An 18,865-nucleotide genomic window follows, 5' to 3' on the forward strand; every position below is an offset into this window, starting at 1 on the left:
CTACAAATAGCAAGACTGCATTATTTTTTATGGCTGAATAGTCCACTGGACATGAATATGCATGTGCGTGCCACACGTGCATGCACACACACATACCCATTTCTTTATCTATTCATCTACTGATAGACACTACTTGTTTCCACACCTTCACTATTACAAATAATGCTGCAAGTTTTAAACAGGGGTGCACAAATCTTTTCAAATTAGTGTTTTTATTTTCTTCAGATACCCAGAAATGAAACTGCTGGATCTACTGGCAACTCTGTTTTTAATCTTTTGAGAAACTTCCATACTGTTTTCCTGAGTGGTTGTACCAATTTATATTCCCACCAACAATGTACAAGGCTTCCCTTTTCTCCACATCCTCACCAACACTGGTTTGGTATAAGGGTGATGCTACTTCATTAAACAAGTTTGGAAGCATTCCCTCCACTTCAATGTTTTTGGAATCATTTGAGAAGAACAGATGTTAAAACTTAAAATGATGCAGGGCGCCTAGGTGGCTCAGTGGGTTGAGGCCTCTGCCTTCAGCTCAGGTCATGATCTCAGGGTCCTGGGATCGAGCCCCGCATCAGGCTCTCTGCTCAGCGGGTAGCCTGCTTCCTCTCTCTCTCTCTCTCTCTCTCTCTCTGCCTGCCTCTCTGACTACTTGTAATCTCTACCAAATAAATAAATAAAATCTTTAAAAAAAAAACAAAACCTTAAAATGATGGGTAGAATTCACCAATGAAAACATCTGTTCCCAGACTTTTGTCTGTTGGGAGGTTTTTGATAACTGATTCAATGTCCTTACTAGTTTATTCAGATTTTCTGTTTCTTCTTGAATCAGTCTTGGAAGATTGTACACTTTTAGGAATTTATCCACTTGTAGGTTGTTCAATTTATTGGTATATAACTGTTCATAGTAGTCTTTTGTGATTTTTTATATTCTGTAGTTATCAGTTGTAACTTCTTTCATTTTTTATTTTATTCATGTGAGCCCTCTCTTTTTCTTAGTCTAGATAAGGTTTCTCATTTTTATCTTTCCAAAGAACCAGCTCTTAGTATCACTGATTTTTTCTGTCTTTTTGCCTCTATTTCACTGATTTCCACTCAGATCTATATTATTTCCTTCCTTCCACTAGCCTGGGTATCCCCTGTTCTTTTCCCCCTACTTTATTTAGGCATAAAGTTAGACTGTTCATGAAATCTTTCATGTTTCTTGAGGTAGGCCTATAATACTATGAACTTCCCTTCTATAACCACTTTTGCTGCATCCCAAACATTTTGGTATGACATATTTGTGGTTATGTCACATTTCTGTTTTCATTTGTTTCTAGATATACTTTTATTTCTTCTTTGATGTCCTCAATGACCAACTGGCTGTTCAGCAGTATGTTCTCTAACCTCCACAATTTTGTGGTTTTTCCATTTTCCTACTTATAATTGATTTCTGGTTTTATATCACTATGGTTGAAAAAATGCTTGATATGCTTTTGATCTTCTTGAACTTACTGAAAGGTGTTTTGTGGCATATTGTAATCTATCCTGGATAATGTTTCGTGTAGACTTGAGAAGAACATGTATTCTGCTACTTTTGGATGACCTGTTCTCTATATTTCTATATATTTTATCTATATATATATAGAGAGAGAGAGATACATACATACATATATAGATATATATATACATACATATATAGATATATATATACATATACATATATATTAAGTCCATCTGTCTAATGTATCATTCAAGACCAATGTTTCCTTACCAATTCTGTCTAATCTATCCACTGATAAGAGTGGGGTATTAACATCCTCTACTGTTAATGTGCTGTTAAATTCTCTCATTAGGTCTCTCAATATTTGCTTTATATATTTTAGTGCTTCTAAGCTGAGTGCATATATATTATAAATGCTCTATCTTCTTCATAAATTGACCACTTTATTGTATATTGCCCTTCTCTTTCATTATTCTTGTTTTTAAAGTCCATTTTGTATCTGATAGGAGTACATCTACATCAACTTTCTTTTCATTTCCATTTGCATGGAATATCTTTTTCCAACCCTCTACTCTCAGTCTGTGTGTGTCCTTATTCTGAAGTAAGTCTCTTATAGCCAGCATACAGCTTAAGTCTTTTTTTTAAATCCATTCAGCCACTCTATGTGTTCTGACTGGAGAATCAGTTCATTTACTTTAAAAAAAATTACTGATAGGTGTGTGCTTATTGCCATTTTATTAATTGTTTTCTGGCTGGTTTTGTAGTTCTTCTCTGTTCCTTTCTTTTTTTCTTCACTTGTGTTAACATTCTTCATATAACTTTCTCAGTGTCATGTTTAGATTCCTTTTTCATTTTCTTTTGTATATTTACTATAAGTTTTTGCTTTGTGGTTACCATGAAGTTCACATATAACATCCTCTGACTTTAAGTCTATTTTAAGTTGACAGCAACACACTTGAATATATTCCAAAACTGTACATCTTTATTCACCCCACAATGTTTTGTTTTTGATGCTATAGTTTATATATTTTTATTTTAAATATCCCTTAGTAAGTTATTATAGTTTTAGTTTTGTCTCTTGACCTTCATACTAGTTTTATAAGTGATTAAACCATCACCTTTATTGTATATTTACCTTTTCCAGTAAGATTTTTATTTTACTAAGTTTTTTTTTTAACCATTAATTAGTGCCATTTACTGTGAGCTTAAAGAAATTCCTTCAATATGTCTTGTAAAGCTGATTTAGTGGTTATGAACTCCATTAGCTTTTGCTTAACTGAAAAATTACTACTCTAAAAGATAACTTTGCCAGGTACAGTATTCTTGGTTGCAAGTTTTTTCCTTTCGGTACTTTGAATATATCACACCACTCTCTTATGACCTGGAAAGTTTCTGCTGAAAAATCTGCTAATAGTGTTATGGGGTTTCCCTTGTATATAAAGTGCTGTTTTCTCTTGACGGTTTTAAGTATCTCTTTAACTTTTGACATTTTAATTATAATACATCCTGGTGTATTCTCTTTATCTTATTTGAGATCCTGGTAGATCTCTTTATCTTATTTGGAACTCTCTAGGATTCCTGGACCTGCGTGCTTATTTACCTCCCCATACAGAGGAAGTTTTCACCATTATTTCTTCAAATAAATTTTTTGCCCCTTTCTCTCCCTCTTTCTAGGACCTTTATAATGACACAAAGGTCCCTTAAGGTATCTTTACTTTTTAAAATTCTTTTTTGCAGCTGTCTGAGTCTCATTGCTTCATCTTCCAGTTCACTAATCCATTCTTCTGCTTCATCCAGTCTGCTGTTGAAATCCTAATATATTTTCCAGTGCAGTTACTGTATTCTTCAACTCTGTGACTTCTATTTGCTACTTTCTTATATATCCTACATTTTTTGAAGTTCTCACTGTGTTCATCCATTTCCCTCCTAAATTCAGTAAGCATATTTAGAACTATTACTTTGAATCCTTTATCAGGTAGTTTGCTTACCTACGTTTCAGTGGAGTCTTTTCTTTTCTTTTTTTTTTTTCTTTTTAAGTAGGCTCCATGCACAGCAATGGAGCCCAGTGAAGTCGTTTTCTGAAGTTCTGTCTTATTCTTTTGATTAGAACATATTTCTCTGTCTAATCATTTTACCTGGTTCTCTTGGTTTATTCTTTGTATTCAGCTTAACAGCTACCTCTCACAGTCTTGCAAGAGTGGCCTTTTGCAGGAAATAACCTGTGGGGCTCAAAAGTGCAATCTCCGTCCCACCCAGAAATCAGAACTAGGTATTCAAAGGGCACCCCCCATGTGGACTGAGCACAACTACCAGCTATGAAGCTGCAGTGTGGGGACTGAGGAACACTTGCCCAGCTGACTATGGCACAGAGAGGCAGGGAACTTGCCCAATCAGTTGTAGTGCAACCGGAGCTCAAAGGTGTATGAGATGCTTGCAGGCTGGCTATAACATGGCACATGGCGGTGGGGTGCACCCACCTACGCTAGCAGGTTAAGAAGGAGATTGCCAAAATGGGGCCTACCAAAGCTAGCATGAGCAAGGGAGAATGAGATGACAAAAGTAGTACCTACCAGCAATTCTGTTCCCAGAGAGAGTCCGAACAGGTTCCTGCCTTTCTGGCAGTCCTTTTAAGATTAAAGATTAAAACTTTCTCCTTCACATAATAGTCTAGGCACTTTTCAGTATGCTCATTTTTCCTGGGTCTTGGGGCAAGTGGTCTGCACACAAGCCCTTTAAGAGCAGGGTTCTCCTTCTCCATTCCCTATAGTTCTTCAGTTCTCCTAGACATAATCCCCACTGGTCTTACATTTTGGGGGCTTGTTTCAATGGTGCGGGATCCAAGGGTTGGCACAAGGGAAAGATCCCTCCTCAGGGGAAAAGACTGCTCCTCCTTGCTCCTCAAGGAAAAGATTTTTAAGATCCCTCCTGATTTGGGGTCATCGTACAGAGGGTGCAGTTTTTGGCAATAGTGTAGCCCTGCCTCTCATCTCAGCGTGGTCCTTTTATCCTTTGCTGTGGAGGAACTGTTCATGTAGTTTTCAGACCTTTTTCAGAGGAAATTATTCCAAATGTAGCTGCAGATGTGTTGTGTCCATGAGAGGAGGCGAGTTCAGGATCTTCCTATACCTCTATCTTAAACTGTCCCTTTGAGGTCCAAGTTTTATAAACTGAATACTGAAGCTGTATTTTTTAGTTACCTGTTTTCTTTAAATAAATATGGTTCTGAAAAACAAATCTAATACTACCGATTAAACAAACAAACAAAAAAAATATTAACAATAAAATATATTTGTATTTCTTACTGGAAAGTTAGACTCTTAAGGACCAAACACTGCTACCAAAGAGGATTAATATGTAATTACTTACAATTCTCAGCTTCCCACATTAATAAGAAAGATATGATCCCACAGGATTCTCTGTAAAGAATATTAAAACTTTCAGGGCACCTAGGTGGCTCAGTCGGTTAAAGATCTGCCTTCAGCTCATGATCCCAGGGTCCTGGGACTGAGCCCCACATGGAGCTTCTTGCTCAGCAGGGAGCCTGCTTCTCCCTCTCCCTGCCACCTGCCTGCTTGTGCTCTGTCAAATAAATAAATAAAAGCTTAAAGCTTTATTAAAAACTTACCATTTCTAATACAGCATTAAAAGATACAATTTATGGAAAGGTGGTATTTTTTAAGTAACAAAAGACCTTGTGAATGCAGCAAATCTTTAAAAATGACATTGATAAAGCAAAATTTCTGAGATACAATTCTTACAAATATTAACAATATTAAAAAGCCAGCTTAAGAACTTCAGAAGCTTGGGGCCCCTGGGTGGTTCAGTTGGTTAAGCATCTGACTTGATTTCAGTACAAGTTACGATCTCAGAGTCGGGGGACTGAGCCCCACAATGGACTCCAGGCTCAACCTGGAGTGTGGTTGGGACTGTCTCTCCCCCGCTGCCTCTGCCCCTCTCCCAACCTGCACTCACACTCAGTGCTTTCTTCCTCTCACTCACTCTCAAAGTAAACAGATAAAATCTTTAAGAAAAGAACTTCAGGGGCACCTAGGTAGCTCAGTCAGTTAAGGATCTGCCTTGGGCTCAGGTCATGATCCCAGGGTCAAGCCACACGGAGGGTTCCTTGCTCAGTGGGAAACCTGTTTCTCCCAATTCCTCTGCCTGCTGCTTCCCCACTTGTGCATGCTCTCACTCAAATAAATAAATCTTAAAAAAAAAAAAAAAAAACAAAACACACTTCAGAAGCTTGCTTAAAATGTGACATAAAATCAGATACTGAAAGTGAAAAAATAACACAGTACTACAGACTTTCTCCTAAAAAAAAAAAAGCTGTAGCAGTGAAGCCATTTCTCACCTCTCATTTACTCCACATCTATCTTCATCTATCTCACTTTCTCCCCAAAACATGCCCATCTCAAAAAAAAAAAGGTCACCAGTTATCTCCAACTCCACAGATCAATAGATACTTTTCTGTTTGTCATCTCATAAGACCTGTCAGCAATCAGCATACAGAAAACAGTACATCACATTATCATTTTTTAAACACTTTCCCTTTGGAGCTGTCCTAACACCACACAACCCTGGCTTTCCCAATGTTTCTCTTGCCATTTTCTTCTCTGTAGACTTTCCTCTCCTACACCTGTACATTTTAAATTTCCTCAGAGCAAAGCCCTGCTCTTTCCAATACTCTAGCTACACCTTTACCTAGATGATATCATCCATTCCCTTAGTCTTAATAATGACCATACTCTATCTCCAGTCCCAATTTTCCTGTGAACCAACCTCTGGTGTGAACTCCACATTTACATCTCTAAGCGGGTATCTCTCTCTAGCAAGTAAAACTAAAACAAATGTCCAAAAGAGAACTTTTGACTCTCTCCCTCTGCCCTTGAAATTATTTCATACGTCCATTCTATAAATATTTACTGAGCATATGTTCAGGCACTGTGCTGTATACTGGCACAACAATGTGTACTTGGGTAAGACAGATGGTAAGTTATAAAATAAGCTATGAAGAGTACAAAATGTGTGTGATAAAGAATAGAGAAGAAGGCTGCTACTTGTGATAGGCTAGTCAAGTCATACTTCCACAGTCTTATATTCTCTCCCTCAGAAAATTGCATCTATTTAGGGGTTCCAGTCAAAAACCTAGGTATCTGTTCCACAAACAATCCAAGAGGTCAATCTACTGGGTTCTAACTTCAAAATCTACCTTGAAGTTGACTAGAACTCAAGCAAACAAAGAAAAGAGATAAGGACAAATAATGACAACTGCAATAGATGTCACAGAAGGAAATGCAAAAAACTATGGAAGAAAGTATCAGTGAAACCTAACTCACTCTGGGAGAAATAAGAAAAGGTTTCCTGGAGGAAGTATACCTAGGTTAACTCCAGATGATCACTACAAAAAGCCAAACAAAAAAAAGAACAGAAGACTATGCCAAGAACAGGGATGGAACATCACTGAATCTAAAACACGTTCAGGGTGATAAAATCCTAGAACAGGGAGAAGGGATTAATAAAAAGCCAAAAGAAAGCACAAGTTACCAAAGATTAAAGAGATCATGTCACAAGGGCACAGAAATCAACTTTAAAAGTCTCCTACTGGCCAAATATGGGACAATTTGACTATAATAGATTAAAACCCAAGCTTGTGATGATACCAAAAAATGACAAAGTGAAAACCTTCACTAAACAACTCATTATAAATTATTCTGACACATTACAAAGGGAAACTATCAAACTTATACGCTACCTTTCCTGTAGCAAAGAGTAGCCAAACAGGTGGTAAGAGAAATTTCTTCTAGGAAATAAATGCAGGAGGAATTGAACAATCAGGGTATCACCATTTTATAACCCCTGATAAGATAATGGATTCAGAAAATAATCAACAAAAGATGCTAAAACAATTAGGGAAAGGGGAATCTTAAAATGTAAGAACAAGGTTGATAACAACAACTCACCAAACTTAGCATCAGTAAAGGGAGAACAACTAGACACCATGTAACTCTAATGGGTAGGAAATTCACAACAAACATCTATGGGATATTTTTATTTTAAAAAAATGAACTTGAATCTAATAAAATATCTACCAGCTTTCTAGATATAGAAAGTAAGTTATAGCAGTGGTTCTCAAACTTAAGCATCAGAATAACCTAAAGGAGGCTTTGTTAAAACACAGAATGCTGGAAAGCACTGAATTAGAGTAAACCATAAGGAAGCAAAGAGCCATATAAAGAATGTGGGAAACTTATAAGAAAAATAACCCAATTTCAATATGAAATCATATTTTAAAAGGTGGGGGAGGCCGTTATAGAAAAAAATTACTGAAGCAACATAACTGCAAATGTAATATGCAGACTCTAAAGATTCTTGAATTAACAGGGGCGCCTGTGGATAGCTGACGGGGTTAAGCATCTGACTCTTGATTTCAACTCAGGTCATATCTCAGGGTCATGAGATGGGGACCCTGTTGGGCTCCATGCTGGGCATGGAGCCTGCTTAAGATTCTCTCTCTCCCTCTGCGCCTTTCCCCTTCCCTCCTCCCCGACCTCCCTCTCCACCCCCCCCAAAAAAAGATTCTAAGTCAAACAAATCCACTATAAAAAGACATCTTGAAACAACTGAGAAAATATTAATATAATCTAAGAATAGATCATATTAAGGGAATTTCTGTTAAGCATAATAATAGAATGATGGCTCAGTTTTTAAAAACCGTAAGTTAATTAGGAAAAAAAAAAAATCAAGGCTACAGACTGTGCAAAAGCCACACAATACGGGCCACTTTAAGGAGTTTGGGCCTAAACTGAATGGTTTTACACATAAGCATAGAATCATCATACTTACAACTTCTGGTTCCTGAATGTCATGTGCTAAGCACTGCATTAAGTACTTAACATGACTTATCTCTTTGAATCCTTAAAATAACTTTGTAATGCAGATATTAAATTCTATACCATTTTTCAGGCTGATCATAATCAGAATTTGCATTCTTTAAAGGATAAAGTGTTGAGAATACTTTGGAGCACGACAAGAGTGATGGAAAAAAGAACAATTAAGAGATTGTTACAACAATATAAGAATTTCTGGTACAGACAGTAAAAGCAAATGCTCCTGCATTACGAATAGAACAAAAATACAGCAATTTTTTAATAAAACGTGAATTATGTCCTACAGACATTTAATTCTGAAACAAACTTCTTTACCAAATTAGACAGTTTTCAAAGAATTTTATTTTTGAAGCAATCATTTTATATGTACTGTAGTTACTGGACTTACAGTTAATTCTTTCTTCCACTACAAAGTGGCCTGATGGAAAAAAACGTCAAACAGTATGTTCTCCTAGAAACCACCTTCTTTCCCAAATCCTCAAAAATATTAAAGCAAGTTACTGTTTTAATTCTATAAATTACTGAAATAACATCCCTGTGATATCCTTCACACTCCTGTCAGCTCAAGAAGCTTAGATAAGACAAGCACACAGAAATCAATATGGTAATGATCTTTTTTAAAAGTGAAAACTGAAGGGAAGGGGGTGAACCCTGACCACCTTTTCCAATGGGGTGACCATGAAAGACTATTTCAAGGCTAAACCTTCATTCATATCAAAAGTCTCTCCTATCTCAGAGCCCTACTGTAACTTATTACCACCGGGCCTTGTATGTTGCTAACTCTAGGAACAGACTCTTGGATGCTGAGCTATCGGTTAGTGCCAAAGGCTGTGTCCAAGTCAGATTCACCAACTTAAACTAAGTATACAAAACAAAACCAAAAAAAGTTTCTAGAAAGGAAAGCATGGTATACTGGAATGAAATTTTAATCTACTCTAAAACCTGAGTTACATCACTTGTTATTAGGGAAATGAAAATTAAAACCACAATAAGGGGTGTGCCTGGGTAGCTCAGTGGGTTAAGCAATGGACTCTTGGTTTCGGCTCAGGTCCAGATCTTGGTGTCATGAGATCAAGCCCCATATTGGGCTCTGTGCTCAGGAAGGAATCTGCTTGGGATTCTCTCTCCCTCTCCGTCTGCCCCTCCCAGCTTGTGCATGCTCTTTCTAAAATAAATAAATAAATCTTAAAAACACACACACAAGATCAACAAGATTCCACAACATCCACAAGAATGGCTATAATCAAGAAGTCTCAAAAATGGTGAACGTGGTAAACATTGTTAGGTGTTTTTCACAATACAAAAAAAATCTTAATTAAAAATTAGACTAACAGATACCAGGTATTGGGAAGGACATGGAACAATCATAACCTTCACACACTGCTCATGATACAACTACTTCAGAAAAGTTGGGCAATTTTTTTGGAAGTATATACTTAGCATATGACCCAGTAATCCCACTCCTCAGTAACCATCCAAGAGAAATGAAAGCATATGTCTGCATAAAGATTTGCATACAAATGTTCACAGCAGCATTGTTCTTCACAGACCAAATCTGAGAACAACCCAAAGGTCTGCCAATTGGTAGTAAATGGATAAAGAAATTGTAGTATACCCATACAATGGAATACTACTCAGCAATAAAACTGAAGAAACTGATAAGTGCAACTGAGATAAATCCCAAAAATCATCACTATGAGTTAAAATAAGCCAGACAGAAAAGACTATAAACATGATCATATTTATAGGAAATTCTAGAAAAGTCAAAACTTCACTCATTAGAGCAGATCACTGACTGCCCTGAATGAGGATGGGTTAAGAACTGACTACAAAGGGTCATGAGGGAACTTCTGGGGGGATGGAAGTGTTCTAAAACTTCACTGGGGTGGTGTACAAAACTGTAAACATGTAACAAAATTCAAAGAACTGTGCACTTAGAATGGCTTAATTTTACTGTATGTTAATTATAGCTCAATGAAGTTGTTTAAAAAAATTACAAGGATGCCTAGGTGGCTCAATTCGTTGAACACCTGCCTTCAGATCGGGCCATGATCTCAGGGTCCTGGGATCTAGTCCTGCACTGGGCTGCTTGTACAGCAGGAAGCCTGCTTCTCCCTCTGCCTGCCACTCCCCCTGCTTGTGTTCTCTCTCTCTGACAAATAAAATCTTAAAAAAAGAAAAAAAATTACCTGGGTTACCTAGATCTTCAAGTTACCACCTGTGTGATGCTAACCAGTTTTCATTTTCTCACACGTACACTTGCACATTTTATTTTTTAAAGCAATCACTTCTAAATCATACTGCACTTACTGGGCTTATACATAATTCTTACTTCCACTGGAAAAAGGATCATATAGTTATCTATACTTTCTCTCTCACACAAGGTTGTTGTGAAATATCACATGAGATAACTAATGAGAAAGTGCTTAGGCAACTCTAAAGTAGTGTTACACAACTATATAGTAGGCTTTACGTTTTTTTAAAAATAGACATGAAAAATTTTTTTCATATGTGTGACTTCAGACCCTTGGAAACTTGAGTACCCTAAAGTCAATCTTTGCCCAGAAATAGACAGCCTAATCAAGTGTCACCTTTTTAATATCCTCAACCTGCTTTGTACTGACTCTTGATTTACTGGATGTCTCAACGCAGTATTATCCAGACTACACTTTCGTTTTTCAAAAGAAAATCAGTAAAGAAGTGTTTTAAAAAATTCATTTGATGAGTATGGCCTGACATTTATTTCCCAGTGGAAAAGACCCAAATCTAGAAAACTGTTTCATTAAACACTTTTCCAAGATGTTCACATTGTGGTTTTTCTTCCTCTAAAAGTTCTTTCCATTTAGTACTACAATTCCACACGTATTACTGAGTGTTTAGTAATGTGACCTCCATTACCAAGAGAGGGTGAATAATTTTAAGGATATGAAAACCTGTTACCAGTGTGGTACAGTCATTTCAAACTTTTGCCTGTTGCAATTTTAACAGACTCTCATTTTTTCCTACTACTACTGAACAACTGGGCTCTTTGCTGTTCTACCAGGTTTGACTGATATGTGACATTTAGCCTAGTTATACTTAACAAGTTTCCACACCGCAACAAGTATGAAGGCTATGTGAAAGACATAATCTCTACCTCAAATGTGGTTTGGCGAAACCACATGAATTCAATTTTACCTTGAATTCATGATTCTACTACATTGTCTTACAATTCTAGTAAGCTTTTCTACCAGCAACAGGTACTGCAACCAAAAATTAATAAAGCCTTTACTACCACAAAATATTTAGCTATCGTTTTCAATTTTTAAAGACACCTTTCTGGTAACAGTTGTAAGAGAATGATTCTATGGTCAATTCTAACGCCGTGCTTCCTCTGATTCGTTCCTGCTCCAGTCTAGTCAGTAGTAACCATAACCTCTTAGGTTTCACCTTTCTCCTTCGATAACAATAAGACCGCTCGTTCCAGTAACTGCACACCTCCAATATTAGTTTCCAAGAAACTAGAAAGAACGGCACCTTGCCTACTCGTTCCTCCAACCCTCTACCCTCAAAAGGTTGCACAAAACGGGAGGCTCTCCCCCACAACAGCAAGCAGGCTGGAATGAAGCACCCAGAGAGCGACTGGCCTCGGGTAGGAGGGGAAAACTTCTGGGCCCCGAGGACTGCGGCTGAGGTCCAGCCCAGCCCGCTCCCAACTCTACTCGCTGCCAGAAAGGAGTGTGGACCCCTACGCTCAGGCCGCGGCGCTCGGTGGGGAAGGCACAGCCGCGTGTGGCAGCGGGGCAGGACGTAAACAAACCCGCCAGGAGGAGGGGGAAGGGGCAAGTGCTGGGATGGGGGGGGGGCGAAAAGGACCTCCCTCCAACCTCCAGCTCATGTCCGCAGCTGCCCAGCCGCTCCCCACCGGGGCCCAGGTCCCAATCCCGGCGCGGCCCGGCCGCGCGGGCAGGAATGCCAAAGGCCCCTGCACATCTGGAGCCCGGAGCCCACAAGGCCCTCGGCTCGGCTCCCCCCCACCCCGCAGCGCCCTACCTGAACGCGCAATCTGGGTCCCGCGCGTCCCGACCGGGCGCGCCCAGCCCGCTCCTCTTGCTGAAGAGCTTCTGGAACAGTGTAGGAGCCATACTGACCACGGCCAAACCAGGGTCGCTCCTTAGGGCGCTCGCTAGGCCCCCGCTCCTAGAGCCGCCCCGCCACCCCCATGAGCGCCTCAGTCATATGACAGAAATTAGTCACTTCAAACGGCCACGGCGCGCCGGGCGGGGCGCGGGGCAAGGCCGGCGTCCATTGGCTGGCGGTGAGCCGCATCACGTGGCGCCGCGCTGAGCCGGGGTGGGGGGGTAAGGCGGAGGCGTAGGGCGGAGCTGGCCCCCATAGGCTGACTAGAGGATTCCCTCACGTGGCAGCTCAGGGGGCGTGGTGTGCAAGGAAAGGAGGGGAGGGGCGGGGAGTAGAGCTGCCTGGGGAAGAAGAGGGGGAACGCGCGCAGCTCGGGGTTGTTGTGCGTGACGTTGTCTGCTGCTCTCTGAGGCTACGGTGGGGTGGTGCGGGAACAAAGCCCGGTACTTTGGAATGCAGAAAGCTTCCTCTTCCGGCAGCCACGACCGAGATGCTTAGAGCTCCAGGGCTGCCGACCCTCGCCCGCCATCCTTTCCTCAGCCTCCGAGATTTCGCACCTCCGTCGCGCTCCTGGCGGGTCCAGCGGACCCCTGAGCAGAAAAGGCGCGCGACCTAGTCTGGACTTGGAGTGCGGGGGCCACAGGCCTGCCAGTGCAGGGCCGCGAGGGGTGTGGGCTCAGAGCTTGGCGGCGCGTGGCTGGTGGAGAGCCCTGCCCAGACACTTGCCACAGCTTTGACCTCCAGCAGAAAAAGGCCTCGGCCAGGATCTTCGAGCCGCCTTCAGCGTTTCTCACTACCCTAACGATAGGATTTAAGCTCTATCTTAACGCCTAGGTAGGTAGGGAGAGGGGAATTCCACGGTGGAACTATAAACAAATGGATTTGATACGAGAAAAAGCGCATTACAAAGGGGGGAAGAAAGAACATTACTCAAAAATGACATTACACTGGGCGGCACCTGGGTGGCTCAGTGGGTTAAAGCCTCTTCCTTCAGCCCGGGTCATGATTCCAGGGTCCTGGGATCGAGCCCCGTGTTCGGGCTCTCTGCTCAGCGGGGAGCCTGCTTCCCTTCCTCTCTCTCTGCCTGCCTCTTTGCCTACTTGTGATCTCTGTCAAATAAATTAAAAAAAAAAAATGACCTTATACTCTTTTTAAACCCAGGACGCCAAATTTTATCAGGGTTCAGATCAAAGTGGTCTTGCAAATTTTCAGCACCATTTATTAACCCACTCCCCTCCAGAATAAGGAGTTTTGTACTGTAGGATAAAATTATCTGGTAAATATGGATGTCAAGAAATAACTGGTACGAGGTTTTAAGGATAGATTAAAAAAAAAAAACTTTTGAATATTTCATTTAATTAAGCAGACAAACCAATGTATTTTCCTTGAGTGACTACCAACTTCCACTAATTTGCAGCTAGAGTTTAAACTATAAAAAATGTGGCCATATGTATTTATTTATTTATTTATTTGAGAGGAGAAAGAGCACCAGTAGGTAGGAGGGGCAAAGGGAGAGGGAGAAGCAGACTCCCTGCTGAGCTGGGAGCCCAATGAGGCTTAATCCTAGGACCCTGAGATCAGGACCTGAGCCACCCACATGCCTTAAGAAATTAATTTATTCATTCCACAAATGCTTAAGTGCCCTTGGTCCAGGTACTGGGGATCCAAAGTAAACACAAAGACAAAGCTAACTTTCTATATAAGGAGATAATAAATAACTAAACAAGGTAATGAGAGTTAAGCAATAAAATGAGGGAGTGGGGAAGGTCTCTATGAGAAGGTGACATTTGAGGTTCTCAAGATTCATTCATAACTTCACTGCATATTGCCCAAGCTCCAAAACTTACTGGGCAATACAGATTCAAAACAGCAGGACTATGCTCTGTGTAGAGATAATCCTCTGATTCTGACACCAAACAAAGAAAGATTTTTAATAAGGCAAAATGAATTACGTATACAATTGACCTTTGGACAAGGTGGGGGCAAGGAGCTCCAACCCCTGCAACTCAAAAATCCAAGTATAACTTAGACTCCCCCAAAATTTAACTACTTAAAGCCTACAGTTGACCAGAAGCCTTATTGATAACATAAACAGTTAACACAAAGCATGTATTATATAAGCATGTATTACATAATGTATTCTTATGACAAAGTAAGCTAGTGAAAAGAAAATATTAAAATCATAACGGAAATACATTTATAGTACCAAGCTGTAAAAATCTACATATAAGAGAATCTACACAGTTCAAACTATTTCCCACCCACCTACCCCCAAAAGATGTGAACATGGAATAAAATTTTTGCTAACAAAAAATGAAGTCAATGCAATTTTTTAAAGTGAGAATATGCACAACCTATAAATCACTTAATCATTTGGGAATGTTTTATTTTGCCTTTATACTAGCAAGTTACACTAAATGATTTCAAGTGGAAACAGTCTCAAGCGTGTATATACAGAACCCTTGACACTGAGAACTCATGGCTGGTTCATGGATGGCACAGAGAAGAGTGTTTCCTTGTCCCCTCAGATGCAAGTTTCTAAAAACAATAACCTTGTATGCTTTCATCTTGGGAAAAAGTTACTTCATGGGATAATTATAGATATTAATAGTAAGGGAAAGAACATTACTGCTTGCATAAGAGATACTTTGTTCTACTATTCTCTAATATAATAATTTCATTTCTATAGTTTCATTTAGCCTTATGTTTGAAAGGTACAGAAAAACTATCTATCATTCATCATATTTCCTTTATGTTGCAGGGTAATATTCAAATTACAGAATAAGAAAGCACTAATATGATACAAGTTTGTTATAAAAGAAGACAAGTTACTTAATTATGCAGACTACATTGAAAATAATTTCCAATAATATAAAAGACAAGGGCACTCTCTTCTGGTTACAGATACAGGGAAAGGTGACAATAAAATTGGAATCTTGCTCTCTCAAACACATGCTAATAAGCATGCCTCAATTGTGCTAAATTTTCCTAAAACAAGTTAAGTTTTCACTGTCACAGAACAAGACATTCAGAATCTAGATCATCAAAACTGCCTGAAGGACTCAGGGTACCTCATTGGTCTTTTGTTGTTATTGTTTTGTTTTGCTTAAGATTTTTAATTTATTTGTTAGCAAGAAAGAGAGTGTGTGTGTGTGTGTGTGTGTGTGTGTGCCTGAGCAGGGGGAGGGGCAGACAGAGAGGGAGAAGCAGACTCCCTGCTGAGCATAGAGCCTGATGTGGGACTTGTTCTGGGGATGCTGAGATCATGACCTGAGTCAAAGGCAGACACTTAACCAACTGAGCCACCCAGGCACTCCAGTACCTTAGTTTTAAAAAACTCTTAAACCAATTGATGGTTTACTGCTATATGATAAAGGAATGGCAGTAGTTTGAGACACCAGAAAACCTAAACATTCATTTATTCAACCAAATATTTCTTGAGGTCTCTAAGGTCTCAGACTCTGCTGTAGGAACTGAGGACATTAGTGCTAAACACAGAAGTCCTCACTCTTGGGAACTTAGTTCTCAGTGGGAACAGGCAAAATAAACAAGATGTTTGCAAGCTATGCTAGGAGCTAGGAACAAAATAGTTGATAGCAAGCATCTGGAGAAGGCCAGATTTACACAGGGTGGTCAGGACAGCCTTTCCAAAGGTGTGGGATTTAAATTAAGGTCAAAACAATGAAAAGGAACTGGCAGTGGGAAGAAGGTAACAAAGAACATTCTGGCAAAGAGAAGAAAAATTACACAGGCTCTGAGGCAGAAATGGGTTTGACTTATTTGAAGAGGAAAAAAGAGGCCAGAAGAGCTGAGTATACTCTGGGAAGAAGGAGATGTTTGAGAGGTGGTTACAAAGACATAGGGAGCATTATGTACCACATTATGTAGGTACCTTGTAAATCATGGCAAAGAGGTTAGATTAAATGTGATGGGAGCTACTGCAAGATTTTAAAACAGGAAAAGGACGTCCTCCAATTAATGACTCTAGAAGATTACTCTGGTTGCTTTGAGGAGAACGTATTCTAAAAGATTGAGAATGAAAGCAGAGAAAGTGTATAGGAGGCTACTGTGCGTTTTCAGTGGAAGTGGAAGATGACTAACTGGAGTTATTCTGCAGGACTTCTGACAGAAGTGAGGGAAAGAAAAAGGATTAGTTTCTAGATTTTTCCCTTAAGTAACTAAATGGAAGTCATTTTCCAATAGAATGACCAGGAAAAGCACAGGCTTGAAGAAGAAAATCAAGTATAATAAGTTTGGATATATTGAGTTTGAATTGTCTTTTAGATATCCATGTAGAGATTCTGAGTAGAATATATGGGGAGAAAACAGGATTGGAAAGATAAATTTTGGAGGCATTTAAAATAATGGAATGGAGGGGCGCCTGGGTGACTCAGTGGGTTAAAGCCTGTCTTCAGCTCAGGTCATGATCCTGGGATCATGGTCAATGGGATGGAGCCCCGCATTGGGCTCTCTGCTTAGCAGGGAGCCTGCTTCCCCCACCCCCCACCCCCCGCCTGCCTCTCTGCCTACTTGTGATCTCTGTCTGTCAAATAAATAAATAAAATTTTAAAATAATAGAATGGAGGAGTTCACCTAGGGAGAATGTATATGTGGAGAAGGAGGTCCAGGACTAAGATTCGATGAGGATAACACTTATAGGTCTTGAAGAAAAGGATCCAGCAAAGAATAAGGAGAGAAGAAAATACGTCCAAAAGGAGGAAAGGATCAACTGTGTTGGATGTCACTGAAAATTTAAGTGTCCATCGGATTTCTCAGCAGGGACATCTTGACAAGAGTAGTTTCAGTGGACTCATGTGAGCAAAAACCTGAATGGAGTGTGTTCAAAAAAATAAAGGGTAGAAAGGAAGTGGTAAAGCAAATATAAACAATCCTCTGTTTTACTGAGATAGGGAGCAGAGAAATGAGGAGTGAGAGGAGATAGGAAGAAGGAAAATTGTTTTTCTTTTTTCAAAACAGAAGATATTAGAGAATTTTGTATTCTAATGGAAACAATCAAAAGGAGATATTGGGGCACTTGGGTGGCTCAGTCGACTAAGTGTCAACTCTTGATTTCAGCTCAGCTCATAATCTCAGAGTTGTGAGATCAAGCTCCACGTGGGGGTCCATGCTCAGCAAGGAGTCTGCTTAAGATTCTTTCCCCCTCCTTCTCTCTCCCCCTCTGTTGCCCCCCCCCCACTTGTGCCCTCTCTCTCTCTCTCTCTCTCTCTCTCTAAAACAAACTAATTATTTTTTAAAATCTTTTAAAAAAGAGAGAGATGGTGACATCAAGCACCTACTATGTTCTAGGTGCTCAGAGTACAATAACAAGTAAGACAGGTAGAGTCCTTGCTCTTAAGAAACCAACAAGTAAACAAAGAGTTATTGCATACTGTGATAAATGCTTTTAAGGAATCAAACTTTTACCTTCAGTATAAAATAAATTGGTTTGAAATTTTCAGAATTCTATTAGACGTATACAAAAGAAGTTCCTTTATATAATGACACATTTCTATGACAAACATTTTTTCAACAAATATTTTTCAGGTACTTAATATATTTAATGTGTCTAGCAACTGTGCTAGAACCTGGTAATAGACTAATAAACAAGATATAGTTATTATACTTGAAGAACTTACAGTGTAGTAGGAAAAAAAAGAATTTGACAGGCAATTTTAGTTCACTGTGACATATGCTATGAAGTGGCCAAGTACAGCTGCCATGGGGATACAAAGAAAGACAATTAGCCTTCTGGAGGAATTAAGGAGAATTTTCTGAAGAAAGGAATGAATAGGGATTAAAAATAAAAATAGGAGAAGCTAAAGAAAGGAGGCTGTGGGCAGGAGAGTTGTGTTTCGGGCAGATGGAGGAGCACATGCAAGGCTGGAGGCATGATAAAATATAAAAATTCAGTGACCTATAATGTAATCTAGTGGTAACACTGAACTAGATTAAGAAAAATATGTAAAATAAATTTAAAAGATCATACTTTATTCAGAACACTTTGGAAAGCTACTGAGGGATTTTTTAGCAGAAAACATGATCAGATGAACATTTTAGAAAGCGCCTTCTGGATGCATTGTGGAAAATTAACTATAGGGTACCAGAATAAAGGTTGAGAATCTAGTGGTAAGACTGGTACACAAAACCAAGATAATGCTGGCATGAACTCAGAGAAAGGCCATAGGAATGGAGGGGAATAGAAAATATTGAGGGCTATTTAGGATTCAGGACCAAGTTCATGAATGACTGCCTGTGAGAAAATAAGAGAAAGGGAGGAGTTATGGATGATATCCAAATTTCTGGCTCAACTTACATGGATGAATTAAGATATCTAACACTGAAACAGAAAATAGAAGAACTGCTTTAAGGGAGA

At 39.5% G+C, this 18,865-nt stretch overlaps 1 protein-coding gene across 3 annotated transcripts in view; it reads right to left on the reverse strand.

Annotated features, from left to right (window-relative positions):
- The window catches only part of FNIP1 (folliculin interacting protein 1), a 153,246-nt gene extending 140,650 nt beyond the window's left edge, over positions 1-12,596 (reverse strand). For all 3 annotated transcript variants that reach the window (XM_032837635.1, XM_032837636.1, XM_032837634.1), the window contains exon 1: positions 12,406-12,596. In XM_032837635.1, coding sequence (XP_032693526.1) covers positions 12,406-12,497 — 92 coding nt within the window. In that variant the 5' untranslated portion in view covers positions 12,498-12,596. The remainder of the gene's footprint in view (positions 1-12,405) is intronic.
- Positions 12,597-18,865: the final 6,269 nt, after the last annotated feature.

The sequence above is a fragment of the Lontra canadensis genome, unplaced genomic scaffold (genome assembly GCF_010015895.1).
Source record: "Lontra canadensis isolate GAN:19392208 unplaced genomic scaffold, GSC_riverotter_1.0 scaffold99, whole genome shotgun sequence".
Taxonomy (NCBI): domain Eukaryota; kingdom Metazoa; phylum Chordata; class Mammalia; order Carnivora; family Mustelidae; genus Lontra; species Lontra canadensis.